Source organism: Natator depressus, chromosome 2 (genome assembly GCF_965152275.1).
Source record: "Natator depressus isolate rNatDep1 chromosome 2, rNatDep2.hap1, whole genome shotgun sequence".
NCBI classification, from domain to species: Eukaryota; Metazoa; Chordata; order Testudines; family Cheloniidae; genus Natator; species Natator depressus.
Window position 1 is genome coordinate 190,103,400 of NC_134235.1, and position 14,494 is coordinate 190,117,893.

A 14,494-nucleotide genomic window follows, 5' to 3' on the forward strand; every position below is an offset into this window, starting at 1 on the left:
CGACTTCCTATTCTCAGGAAACCAAATACTCTTGCCCTGCCCCGCCCCGCCTCCAAAGCCCTGCCTCTTCTCTGAGGCCCACTCCTGTCGCTCGTTCTCCCCACCCTCACTCACTCGCTCATTTTCACGGGGCTGGGGCAGGGGATTGGGGTGCGAGTGGGGGTGTGGGCTCAGGGGTGGGGCCAGAAATGAGGAGTTCAGAGTGCTGGAAGGGGGATCAGGGCTGGGGCAGGGGGTTGGGACACAGAGTGGTGATGAGGGCTCTGCCTGGGGATGCAGGCTCTGGGGTGGGTTTGGGGTGCAGGAGGGGGCTCCGGGTTGGGACCGAGGGGCCTCCATGCCGGCTCCCACAGGTGCCTGCCTGGCTCTCCCCTACCTGGCTCCGGCTGGGGGGGAGACCTCAGAGCCACAGCCTGGCCATGGTAAGAGCTGCTGTGAGGAGCCATGGAGTCATGGACCCTCCATCTGACCCAGACAGGCAGGGACATGGGCCGGGGGCTGCTTGGGCCCCCTGCATTGCGGGCATGTAGAGGTCCACCGTGGCTCCCCACAGCTGCCCTCCCTGGCACTCACAATGGCTGGGCTGCGACTCCAAGCCCCCCCTCCCCCTTCAGTCAGTGAGAGCTGTGTGGGCAGCTGTGGGGAGCCTGGATCCCTCCACCTGCCCTGGGTGGTGGGCCTGGGACATGGGTAGGGGGCCGCCCTCGCCTCCACCTCTGCTGGGGGACCCCGCCCCGCACTTTTGGGAGGGCTCCAGTGCCCTTGCCCTGGGCTGGAACTAGTGGGAGCTGGCCTGTGCTCCGGGGCTGGAGGCTGTGCTGCCTGCCCACCCAGCGCTCCAGGGTGGGGTGGGAGGGCCATGCTCAGCTGCCTGCTTGCTGAGCACTCTGGGGCTGGGGAGGGGCCCCTCTGGGCTCTGGTGGGGGAACGGGAGCAGGAGGGACGGGTCCCTGGGCAGAATGGGTGGGCCGGCTCGGGGGTAGCCTCCCCAAGCCCACGGTTCACCCATTGCCCAGCAGCTTAGTGTAAGAAGAGCTGCAGGGCCAGAGGGAGTTCAGTTCCTTGCTGGAGCTGTAGGAGCATGGATGATGTGTGGCTGACTGACGAAACTGCAGAACCCTGGACAGGGCAGCACTGCCAGAAGCCGGGGAGAGCGAGAAGGAGCTCTGAGCTGGTTGTTGAGACTCCATTAGGACAAGGCCTTGAGGTAAGGGTGAAGATGGCGCAGGGCCGCAGGGAAGTGGCCCAGGGAATTCGAGAAGTCATGCGACATAAAGGGACACAGCAGAAGCTGCCATCTACAGGATCCCTGGGCTGGGACCCGAAGTAGTGGGTGGGCCCAGGTCCCTCCCTCCCTCCCCCCATTAGCCACTGGTGGGAAGTGACCTGGACAGTGAGGCACCTCAGAGGGGAACTGAGCTATAGTGTCCCAGCTGGAGAGCTGTAGCCAGGAAGCCCAAGAGGGCAAAGACATTGTCTCCAGGGAGGGAGCCCTGGGGCACTGCTCTATCCCGGGGCAGGGACAGACCGAGAGAGTGAGTGTGCAGGTGTGTGCACTCGGACAAGGGAATACTCATGAGAGGGAGTGTGCCCCGTTACAGGTCTCTGCACAAAAAAGTAAATCTGAAGAGGTGTTCCATGTTGTGTCTCACTGATTCTGTGGTCTTATCTTCGTTAGAAAGGGTTTGCTGGTACAGCTATACCAGCAAATACTCCTAGCATAGACATGGCTTAAACTGATTTAAAAAAAAAGAACAGTTATTTTGCTGATATAGCTTATACCAGTTCCCCAAGTGAAATAAGCTGTACCAGCAAAAGGACTTTTTTGCTGATCTAATTGCATTTACACTAGGGCTTTATACCAGCATAACTATGGTGATATAAAAAAATCACACCCCAACCGACATAACTCTACTCGTGTAAGTTTTAAATGTAGACCAAGCATATAATACTTTTTTTTTTTAAACAAAGAAATTTTTTTAAAGAAAATCCGATTTCCCCCAGCCTGTCTTATGAAAGTGACATATTGGTCAGAAAAATATACACAAGGATTTTTAACTAATTGAATGCTGAATTTCTAGCATAATGTACAGGTTGTCTTGAACAATAAACCAGGACAATGTAACAGTCTTAGTAGAAATGTGAGAGTTACTGCTTACCAAACTTGTTTGGCAAATATAGGAGTGTACAATTCTGTTATGGAGGATCTATAATTACTGAGTGAAGGCTTGGCTGTGTTGCACCAAGACAAGAGACAGTAGTAGTCTGAACAAATTTCACTTTTCTGGTAAAGCAAAATTAAAAGTAAGAGTATTCTGGAGAATATTCTGTCAGTGACTTGGGAAAACACTTATCTGAGGAACAGATTTTAAATGAAGAGAAGTTGGGTGGAGGAATCAACAGAACATCAATAGAGAAGAAAGCAACTGGAAAATTCAGTGCATCAGTAGAGCTGCCGTTTTCCCGTTGTAGCATTGGGTAATGGATTGCCTCTGTTCAGAAATAGTAAATGGGTTAGGAGGACACCAAATGATGATAAATGTATTATTTTGAGGTTATTGAAGTAATTAATAAATTGCCCATTTCTATCACAGATGCCAATATCGTATAACTCTGCTATTCCAATGGGTTAAACTGGGAATCTGCAATGATCCAAGATTTGTGTGTCAATGCATTTGCCCCCGGTAACAAAAATGACTTAGACTGAAGACATCTAAGTAATGTAGTTCAGTTAGACATTGTATAAAACCTGGGCATAACTCTCCTAATAAGCCATTCAATCTAAAAATATTTTTCCAATTAAATCTTTTAACTGAAGAATATAAATATGTAAATCATCCTGTGTCTACAGCAGTAAATTCTCATAGTAATAAGTCCACAAAATCCATATGAAAGAAGTGGCTGTAGTTTGAATGACTGAGCCTTTTTTAATTCTTTGCTTTTCCCCAGACAATAGAATGAAATATCGCCATATTTCATACTGTATGGTGTTTATTTGCTTTGAATACTGTTAAGATAAATGTATGCAACAGATAGAAGTCAAGTGTATTAGAGTGAGTGGAGAGAGTCAGTTAGAATAATTTCTGAAATTTACTTATTTGAGGTACAGCAGAAGAGTTTGGAATATGGTAGGTAAATTAATAAGTTAATTGTCATGATTCAATGGTATTGATGAGATCATGAATGTCTTTTATAAAAAGTCAAGCTTCATATTAATTTACTTTGTTTTTTTACTAGAAATGTCAGAAAACAGGCAGCAATAAAAATGTTTTCATTAAGGAGGGCAGAGTGTTTAACACTGTTGTTTATAGCATCAGTAATGTGTCTGTTTTGGACCTGGCTGCTGTACTCAAACAGTTGTCACCATCCATAACTGTTTAACAAGTTAAATGTTTGAATAGCAAGATATCCTTTCATATCTAACAGTAGTAATGTACACTGGCTTTACCTCTTATGCATTATGTAATGTAGGTTTAGATGACCATTTTGATCATGAAAACAGATTGCATTAATTCATATAGGACCAAGATGCATCAAATATAAAGAATTATTGGGATATTTGTTATATAACTTCACTTTTCTGCTTAGAGTGGTGCTTAATCAGCTTTACCAGTGCCAAAACAAGAACATTTTAACTTGCTTTTAGGCAGACTCTCTTTAATGAACGTTCATAACATTCTGTATGACCGTGTTGTCAATTGGAAGACATTAGTTAATGGTGCTATTGTTAAGTTAATGTGTCCTGTATAACACTAACTGTGTGTGTTTCTATTGTAAATGTTTAGTATTATGTAATTTTTCCTATTATCCCCACAAGGACCGTTTCTGAGGGATATGGTACATTTTTCATAAGTATTGATCTTTAAAACTAAATATAGAAATCTAGAGTCATGTATCATTGTTGGATAAATGTACATTGTGTGAAAGGAATGACAATAAAATGTAAAGGGAGAAACAGATCTCAAGATTAAATAGATGTAAACAAGTTGGCACCAGAATTATTGCTGTGCACATTGTAAGATGAGCTATTGCCAGCAGGAGAGTGAGTTTGTGTGTGTGGTTTTTGGAGGGGGGTGTGTGTGTGTGTGGGGGGTGGTGGTGGTGAGAAAACCTGGATTAGTGCTGGAAATGACCCACCTTGATTATCATGCGCATTATAAAGAGAGGTTTCAAAGAGGGATGGGCTATTACCAGCAGGAGAGTGAGTTTGTATGTGTGTCTGTGGGGGGGGGGGGGGGGAAGGATGAGAAAACCTGGATTTGTGCTGGAAATGGCCCTCCTTGATGATCACTTTAGATAAGCTGTTACGAGCAGGACAGTGGGGTGGGAGGAAGTTTTGTTTCATGGTCTCTGTGTGTATATAATGTCTTCTGCAGTTTCCACAATATGCTATGCATCCGATGAAGTGAGCTGTAGCTCACGAAAGCTCATGCTCAAATAAACTGGTTAGTCTCTAAGGTGCCACAAGTACTCCTTTTCTTTTTTCTTTTTACGAATACAGACTAACACGGCTGTTACTCTGAAAAGAATTCTCTTTGTATAGTTTGTAATATTCTGCATAAATGACTTCCAGAACTCAAAGGGGAGATTTTCCCTGTACTTTTTTTCTTTTCTTTTATAACAATTTCCAAAAATGTATGTGATAGGTGTCCATTCCCTCTCTTCTTCTCCACTGTTTTGTATATTCATTTTGTTTCTACTTGTGGAAGGTGGAAATCTAGTCCTTCCCTGTTCCTCCTGCACTTTGTTGATGCCTGAAGTGGGTTGTCTTAAGGCAAAGCCTCCTGTTTGTAACTGGTAAGACATTGGTTTTGGAAGAATGGATTCCCTCCATCTTCCTTTATTCTGTGTCTTGTCTTGTCATATTCTCTTAGTAGTCTTGTTCTTCTCTCTTCACCATTGTTTAATTCCTCGCTCCATCTCCATTCTTCATGACTCCTCCTTCAAAACCTTTTAGGGCACCTTCTAATCTTTCCCTTCTCCTCTTGCTTATGCTGTGGGAGTGTTGCATTCAATTTCATGTAGCTCCCACACCTGCAATATCTCCGATGTATGTGTTTAACTTAGAGGGAAGTAGAGCACCAGTTGATGTTACCATAGGAGCTAACACTGTGTGGGACCTTTATAAGCAGTATTTCTATGCCACAGTCAGGGTCAGAGTGCGAGACTAGAGTAAGTCCCAGACCCTTTTTGTCCTTTGGCCTATTCCTGGGTCAGAGAGCAACAGCACTGCCTAAATTGTATTGGCGTGCTATTCTGTTCGCCTCAACCTGGCTGTCCAGTATAAATTGTGGTGGTGGTTATGTTTCTATAGAGAATTGCATTCTTTTCCCTTGATCGACATGGTAGAAACGAAGGAGGTAGAACACTGAAAAAGAATTAAGATTGGCATAGACCAACAGCAGCAACTTGTCATTTACTTTTTAAAAAAATGTTACTGTTTAATTGTATAGTCCCAAAAGTGTGTTAGATGTTTTACAGGTAGCTAAGATAAGGTCCCAGCTCTTAAAAGGTAGGCCTGATCTACACCTAGAACTTAGTTCAACCTAGCAACACCACTCAGGGCTGTGACAAATTTCACGCCTTCTGTGATGTAGTTAGATTGACCTAACACCCACTATAGATGTATCTAGGTCAATAGAATTCTTCTGTTGATCTAGCTACCATCTCTCAAGGAGGTGGGTTTACTATTGTGATGGAAAAATCATCTCCGTCGCTGTAGTGTCTACACTACAGGGCGACAGTGATGTTGCTGCCTCTGTAGTGCTTGTGGGGTAGACATCACCCTAATACCATAGTAGACACCAGACAAATGAAAACTTTCTGATGGGTGTTATCTGAAGTTGTATATGCACAGGGTACGTTTTGTCTAACACACTTCTTATCCTGGTTTACAGGAACTCTTTGAAAAATTAGATGTTGATTAGAAAGAAATGGAAAGATTGTTGAATTATGGATCTTCACTGAGTTAGGTATAATGGTAATTTGTGTGGGAAAGTAGACACAATAACCTTTCTCGAAGGTGGTATAAGATGAGAGATGTTCTATATGCTGACCAAAAGGATGACCTGTCTAAAACGGTGGTGTGTTCACACCTGAACATCGAAGGGATGGAAACAATGTAAACAAGATTTCAAGCCCAGGACAGGAAAGGCTTTCATGAGAACACAGTTCTCAAATTAAATAAGTGATATCATGAAAACAAACAAAGAGGCTGTCAGTTGGACTGCTGGACAGATGCACTCAGATCAAGATGATTTAGAAACTTTTTTGTACCCTGCTTATTTAACAGGTAAATTCCTAAAATTACTATACTGGACAAAGATTAGAGAAAATACTTTCTTTAACCTTTCAGTTTTGTTTACTTTGTGGATTTTACAGTGTATTTTTATTACCCCTTTCATGTTGTTTCCTATATAGTTGGTGAGTCAGCTCTCTCTCATTTCTGTAAAATTTTCATACAGCAACAAGGAAGAGGAAAAAATGTTTTATAAATAGGAAAACAGGATGCAAAATCACAGAGACTGACAGGGAGGCTTATGGACTAGTGTAATACATGCAAGTAATTTTATCTTTCTGTTTGAAATTGACTAAATTTCAGTTTGATGGTCTCCCTGTATCTCAAGATGCCTACTGCAAACTTTACCCTATGAAAGCTCTTGTCCAAACAGGATATGAGATATACTACTTATTTTTGTTGTGTTGTGTTTTTTTTCCTCTTACTGAAAGTTAAAAAGTATTGATTTATTTAAAATAACTTGAAATTCCTGGCTGTTGCTTTGGGATAAGTGTTAAGCTAATTTGAGGGAAGAGATACACAAAACTCTTTACTTGACTAACTGGAAAGTTGCATGTTCCAAACCCCTGTATGACCTTTATCTATAGAGATGCAATACAAAAACGTCAGTTTGTGGCTGGGCTTTCCAACAGAGCCCGTGTGAGTTAAATCCCCAGCTCTTATTGAATTTCAGTCAAAGTTTGGGCTCCTTTGGAAAGCCCAGCCTAAATATTAACATTTTACTATAAATAGGTGAGCTGGTAACATTAAGTTTGTAAAACTGTATTTGGCTTGTGAATATGGTAGAATGCTTGGTCACTATCTTACAAGCGCAAATGGATTAAAATGTCAGATCAAAGCCCTTGGTAATAGTATTCTGTTTTCACTCCCTTTCTTTTCCTGGTCCACTGAATTGATAATTTCAGTAGGCTATTAAATAGTGTTTGTTGCTAGATTTAACATACTTATCAGTTATTTTATTTGTAATATTGTAGCAGTTGGGGGCCCTAGTCAGAGATGAGTATCCCATTGTGCATAGGTATCAATCATACAAACAAGTAACACACAGACAGTCTTTGCTCTGAGAGCTCAGAATGGTAAGTTTATGACCACATATGCCAAAGAGATGAAACAACCAAATGGTGATGGTTGTGTGGGGATTCAGCTCACCACCTCCCTCGTCATTATCTCAGTAGTTAGGGTTTTTTGTAAGCAGAGGGATTTGAAGGGCGATGAAAGTAGTGGTTCTACCAATTTTGTGATGGGCAGTTTCTCCCACAGCAAAAAGCATAGAGGCACGGTGTCAGAGGAATTGGGGTCTTTATTGCACCATTAACCTCACTTTTTCTCTGTTAAAGTAAAATTGCTTTGGAAGAGTAGGTTTAAAGTATGAAGGACCTTAAAGGTGAGGTTAAGATCCTTGTGTTTGATGCAAGGGAGAGTGTGGAGGGATGCACAGTGGGGAACAAAGCGGTTAGAACAAACCGGGAAGATTGTCCTGCCAGCAGCTTTGAGTGGGCTTGACCAGCCTGAGACTGCAGCAGTTGTGCCAAAGAGGTGAAGTGTTAGTTGAAATGTGAGATAAAGACTTGGACAAGAACTTTGAAAACCTAGACAGACAGGGCAGTGCTGGAAATACTGTGTAGGAAGCCTTGGCAAGATTTAGAGGCAGTCTGGATGTGTGGGTCCAGAGATAGGGCTGAGTCAAAGATGACACCAAGGTTTTTATCTTGTTTTGAATGCAAGTTGCAGTTTTACAGACATGAGCTGCAGAACTGTAAATCGCTAACAGCACTTTGCAACTGTCATGTGAATCTGTGTATAGCAATATGGAACTTTGTTCTCTGTTCCCATATTAAATGTTTGAAGGACAACAACAAATAATGCCCTGCCAAATGCTTTGGTGTCATTACCCACATGTTTTTATTAGGTGCTATAAGAGGCCACCTGTGTCTGAGTAAGATCTTCTGTCTTGTCTGCTGTGTTTAATAGACCATTTTTCCTGAAATACAGTAGGACAGAATTTTCAACTACCTTGGCAAAGGTTATGCATTATTGGAGACCTGGTTCAGGGTACATGATTTAAAGATGGAAATATGCATCAAGATTTCTATTGTGCTAAGATGGATTAGAAGAAATGCTTTATGCTTCCAGCTCTGAGTGTTGGGCTAGAGTAACTCAAATTGAGATGGCAAAAGTGGAATCATTTTCATTTTACATTTAAAATAAGTATGAATTAGCTACTCAATCATCTCATCTGTACAAATAGCAATAAATTTGTCCCCGTTTGTGTGGCAAATACTGTAATCTTAGCAATGGACTTATCATGCATTGGCCCATGTAATCAGTGTGTGGATGTGTGTGGATCGAAGTGGGGTTGCCTAATAGGTTAGGGAGGCAGAGAACTAAGTGGTGAGGATGTAGAGTGCTGCAATTTCAAATTCTGAGCTGAAGTGCCATGTTGTTGCTCTATAAACTACTATTGATTAAAATGTAAGTGCTCTTCATACTGAGTTAGGCAACTTCTCCTGTAAGTTTAATGGGAGGAGTTACTGTGATTTTGCACATATCTCGTATAAATATACTCTCCATTGGTTTGCTGCATAAGTCATTCCTGTGTTCTCTCCAAGGCTTCCCTCAAAGCTGGGTGGGATGGGGGGAGAGAGGGTGAAAAACACAAACCAAAGAACTTTTTGTAACTAGATCTATATCAAATTTAGTAGACTATACTTTTGGAGTACTGTGTGACTTCCAGATCATTAGCTGACTGTTTCACCAATCTTCTTAACATGTAAGCTTCAAATAAAGTGCTTACCTTGGGTAGTACTGCTTTAAGCAAACTCTTTTCATTTGGTCACATAAAACTTACTTTCTTGTCTCTCTGCTTTCATCCTTTATATCTCTGATGACTCTCTGAATCAGTGACTGTTATCCAGATGGATTTTCTGTGGGACTGACACCTGCCTACTATTAGTTATTTGAATATCTGGACAGATGGGTTCCCCCCTGCTATTGGAATTTGTTTGGCAGAGTGGCAGATTTGCTGACTTGAAGATGCCCCCACCCACTGCAATCCTACAGGCTGGCTTCTGTACTTCCTACTTTAATTTCTAATGGGAACTGGATGTCTATATCCCTTAGACCAGCCTTGAAAATCCCGGCCATAATGGGACTTATGTGATATTTTCCCTTCTGATTATATTTTATAATATCTTGTGTTCTGCTCAACCCTGTGCAAAAGCATTTGCATATTTCCTTTTTAAAAAAGCAATTGAGAGAAGTGAGGGGGTCATGTTTGCATGTATAAATGAGGCAAATAAGGCCACCCTTTTGAATACAGTGCAAGTGGACACAGGTGGCTATAGAGGTGTCTCTGGGTATCTGGACAGATGATGTCATAAAAGTAGTAAGTGACTTGCCGGGCACAGGGTCGTGTCACAAACCCAGAAGTGACAGGCATAAAATGCCATACTCACCTAGCTTTCCATTTTTGGCACATAGATATATTTGACAGGGCATCACATTTGGGCTCTTTCAGTACAATCTGTATTAGTGTTGGGGGGGGGGGTGATTTTCTTTAAAGAACACGTTCAATTAGATACACCTTTTCCCATGTCCATTAATTGAACATGGACTCTTCTTTATTCTCACCAAACTGAAATAAAGGTATTGTTTTGATACATTTATCCTCATGTACAGGATACTAGGTAACAAAAAATATTTTCCTCCTTGTTTAACATTTCTGTGAAATTTAAATTTAACCCATGTTTTGCTTTTCAGTAGCAGTGTAAAAAACTCTTTGAAAGAAAAACTGTACAACTGTGGTTTCTTTGAACAGGTACTTTGTGCTGGATTTTGAGACTGGGATTCTGCAGTATTTTGTGAATGAACAAAGTAAAAACCAGAAGCCACGAGGAGCCCTGTCTTTAGCTGGAGCTATCATCTCTCTCAGTGACGAAGTGCCACACATGTTGGTAGTATACTTTGCTAATGGAGAGATGTACAAACTGAGAGGTATAGTAATCTACTAGCTACTTCTTAAACATGCTTATAAGACCAACCTTTCCTCCCATTCTTGTAACTTTTTTCGTCTTTACCTTTTTTCCCAATTGTGACAAAAAATCCAGTTGAAGTTATGTTGATTATGGCTACTTTATGGCATGCTAGACAATACAGTGGAAAAATAACCTGCAAGTTAGTACATTGCCATAGGAAATTATGCAATCTACTGTTATGGTGTCGTAACCATGGCATATGGATGGTGCACTCCTGTTGGTTGGCTTGATGTGTGACAATTCTCAGTCCAATATACTTGTATTTAAAATAAAATAAATTGTGGTGAGGGGTAGACTAGATTTAACAATTTAACCACCAACTAGCTAGCCATCATATTTTAGAATCTCCTGTAAAGCAAACAGAAACCCTATCGAAGAGGCATTAAGATTTGAACTCAATATTTAGCTTGCATAGACATTTGGATGTGTAGCAAAGCAACAAAGGGATTTTCTGTCAAGGAGGCTTAGTTTTTGAACAGTTAGGATTAATGTCCTCATAACTTCTGCAGTGCTCTGCCTACTGACTGACTTAGATTTACAAGATTTACACACAGCAGCATGCTGCTTATTACTTAATTGTTATACTGGCTACATAGCGGATGAGAAATTTAATAAAGTATTCCGTCTTCTGTTCCCTTATCATTAAAATTAATTTGAATTACCATTAATCTGAGATTCAGCAGTATGTGTAATTTTGTACTTGTGTTCTTAACATTGATATGGCATTTAATGATGATTCAAAGTGGTTTGCTAATAAGAATTTTTAGTAGTTGGTACATCATAACTGAATTATACATGTAATACACTGCAGCTCTTATAGAATTCATACTGGTATAAATTGCAAATACTGTTTTCCAATAATTTTAAAGGTGGTGAGCAAAGGGGAGAAAAAGTGAGCTTGTGCCCTTTTATGCTTCTTTTCGATGCATCAAGACAGCATGTTAGGGTTTTTAGAGATTTTTAGTCAGACTATATAACTCTTACTTAAGGTGACCAGACAGCAAGTGTAAAAAATCAGGACGGGGGTGGGTGGGTAATAGGAGCCTATATAAGACAAAGATCCCAAAATCAGGACTGTCCCTATAAAATCGGGACATAGAAAATCTGGTCACCCTACTCTTACTGAATTGAATTTACTTAAAATTTTTTTGGTGGGGAGGTTGGTAAAACTTAGGTAACTTCAGTGATTAACATATGAGTGGAGGAAGACTTTGTTAAAGATTCAACATCCTTGTGCACTTCAATGTAATGGTTAAGTATTCACAGCTTCTGACACCCAATAGTCTTCCAGAAAAACTACACAAAACCAACTTTACATTCTTGATATATCTAAGGCTGGATCTAAACTTGAAAGTTTTACTGGTCTAACTTTTGGTTAGGGATATGATTTATTTATTTTTACTTTTTACCCAAGTAGTTATACTGTTGCAGACCCTAGTGTGGATAGTTATACTGGTATAAGGGGTTTCTTTCAGTACATGTATTCCATTTCCCATATGGGAATAGCTGTACCAATATAAAGTACCTTTATACAGATATAACTGCATCCACACTACGGGCGGGTTGTACTTGGATAGTTTAAAGTGGCACAGCTTTCCAGTATAATAAAAACCCTCCTTTAAAAAAAAACAAAACACAAAAACCCCACCAATTTTAATTTTTTTAAGGCTTCCTTTATATAACATAAAGAAGAAAGAGGGGGAAAAAGGCAACTTTTTAAGGCCCCAAAAGATTATATTCTACTAAACTAATTATTTAATTGCATAGGGTACATGCATTTTAAAACAAGTATATTTCTTACTCCATTTTTTCCACTGCAAAATAAAAATAGTTAAATTGATTATTTGGGCTAATCTTTATTTGGGAGGAAATGTAAGAAAAAAAATCTCATTCACAAAGTAACTATTTTAATAAATAAGAGTTTTCACTGCATCATATGGATGAATTAACCGTGGAAAACTAGTTGTTTTTCTTCTTTCTTCAGTCACAGTATCTTCTTAGGTTGAGGCTTAAGCCTGGTCTCTGAGAAAATTTTACTGATTTAACTAAATTGGTTTAGATTGGTGCACTTTTATAAGGCCTGGTGCAATAAATAGACTTTTAATTTCCCTTAGGTAAGGTACTTCTAAACTGTTATCAAGTGCTGGAAACATTCCCTTTTCTGTAATGTCAATTGGTTTATGTGCAATTCTTGTACTTTTTTGTTTCTGTTCTAGCTGCTGATGCAAAGGAAAAACAATACTGGGTGACTCAGCTCCGATCCTGTGCCAAATACCACACGGAAGGTAATTCTAAGGTAAATAATAATGGGAAAGAAATAGCATGGTTGGCTATAACTGGGGTAAGTGAAGAACAGGATAACATGAAAAATTAATCCATTAATAACAGCAGTCAACTTCTATTTGTATAGGGGTTTTTTTTTTTACATTTCTCTCAAACCCTTTCGTAAATAACACAAGCTGGTGGCGTCTGTTCTGCCTACATTTCAGCTTTAAGATAAAGTAGTAGGAGTAAGTGTTGAGAGGGAGGTAGACTCACTAGACAGTGGAATTTAGGGATTTCCAAGGGGAATAAACATAGGAAGATATTGTGATTGCTCATATCTTTTCGTTAATGTATGGCGCTTCAGAGGTCTGAAGCGTGTTACTAAGCAGCTGGAATAATAAAGGTTTAATAGGTTAAAAAAGTAGCTGGGAAGTTAGTCCACACATAGACTTGGGTATGAAAATGATTATACTGTATGATAAGGCAGCATATCGATGTGGTAGTATGAAAATTGTTTGGTTTCACTGAAAATTGTTTCGTTTCAAAGAATAATTGGTGGTCTTATTTGCTCCCAAAGTTAGATAAGAAAAAGTTGAGCTTGCTAACATTTTACAAATTGAAGTGTGGAAATCTTGAAAGACACGTAAAGTGAATATTGAGGGATAAGATGCAATTTTTCTTCTTTTACAAAGAGTGGACTTGGTTTGGAGGCTAGATAATGATATATGGAGTCCAACCTCTGCCACTGGTTCAAATCTGGGCTATCTATGGCTCAAGTTAATAGTCTGGTGATCTGTGGGTTTGTCTACACTAGGTTTTCAAACTTGAGTTAATTGATTGTTAATTAACTAGAGTTAGCTAACACATTTGTACACATTAGTCTGGACACTCCACAAATGTTTGTCTGTCTACCCTCTACCTAATGTAAACCATTTGTGTTGTGGAACAAATGTTTGTGAAGTGCCAAGACTAGGGTGTATAAATGTGTTGGCTAACCTGAGTTAATTAGCACTCAACTAACTTTAGTTAAAGGTTCTAGTGTAAGAATACCCTTTGTGAAGTGAGTTGGTAATCTTATTCCAGTTGTTAATAGTGGGAAGTTTCCCAGCATCTTTACTGATCCTTTCCTAGCTTTAAATACTAAGTTTTTAATTATTTGATTTTACATTTCTTTTTAGAAAAGTAGGCTTTTTTATTTGCCACCTGAAGTGGATAAATCCTGATCTTGTTCAAATTCTCCTCTATTTTTAAAAAAACCCTCCCCTCTTGGTTCATGAAAATGCAAAATTGAAACTGCACTACATGAAATGGGTCACTTAAAGGATAAAAACAAGTGAATTTTCTAGATTAAAATTTTGATTTAAGGTGAACTGGGTGTCCATTGCATTTTAAACATATAATAATATTCGTGAACAGACCACAGAGGATGTATCTAAAATATAGATTAATATTAAAAATTCAGAAAGAAACAGAGAGGCTGCTTGGCTCCCAGCAGTAGTACATGTATATTCATGTCTGAGGACATAGACTTATTTAAAATTCAAATAAACTAAGGAAATTGCTTATTTTTCTAGGAACACACGCAGTTTAGGGAAGGGGGCTCTCAAACTGTTCACTAAGCTCATCTTAGCAGAGTTATTGTCGGGCGGACCTACCTCTCTTTCCTGTTCACGATAGTGTGGAAAAAGTTCAGCAAACCTTTGAAATGTATCCTTTTGAAGAGTACCTACAGATAAGCATTTTAGCATTGAGAGGGAAGAAAACAAAGTAAGAAAGGATACAGCCGTGGGTAGGAGAATGGACATAAGGAGGAAGGGCAGTGTGGATACTAGTCTAATAGGTCATACTGGCTGTAGAATGACTGTGCCTAATCAGGTACGGAATGTGAGCAAGGCCA

At 40.1% G+C, this 14,494-nt stretch overlaps 1 protein-coding gene across 1 annotated transcript in view; it reads left to right on the plus strand.

Annotated features, from left to right (window-relative positions):
* Positions 1 to 14,494, plus strand: part of OSBPL10 (oxysterol binding protein like 10) — a 179,568-nt gene that overhangs the window by 43,235 nt on the left and 121,839 nt on the right. The window contains exons 2-3 of the mRNA XM_074945619.1: positions 10,116 to 10,291; positions 12,549 to 12,628. Of these exons, the coding sequence (XP_074801720.1) occupies positions 10,116 to 10,291; positions 12,549 to 12,628 (256 nt within the window). The remainder of the gene's footprint in view (positions 1 to 10,115; positions 10,292 to 12,548; positions 12,629 to 14,494) is intronic.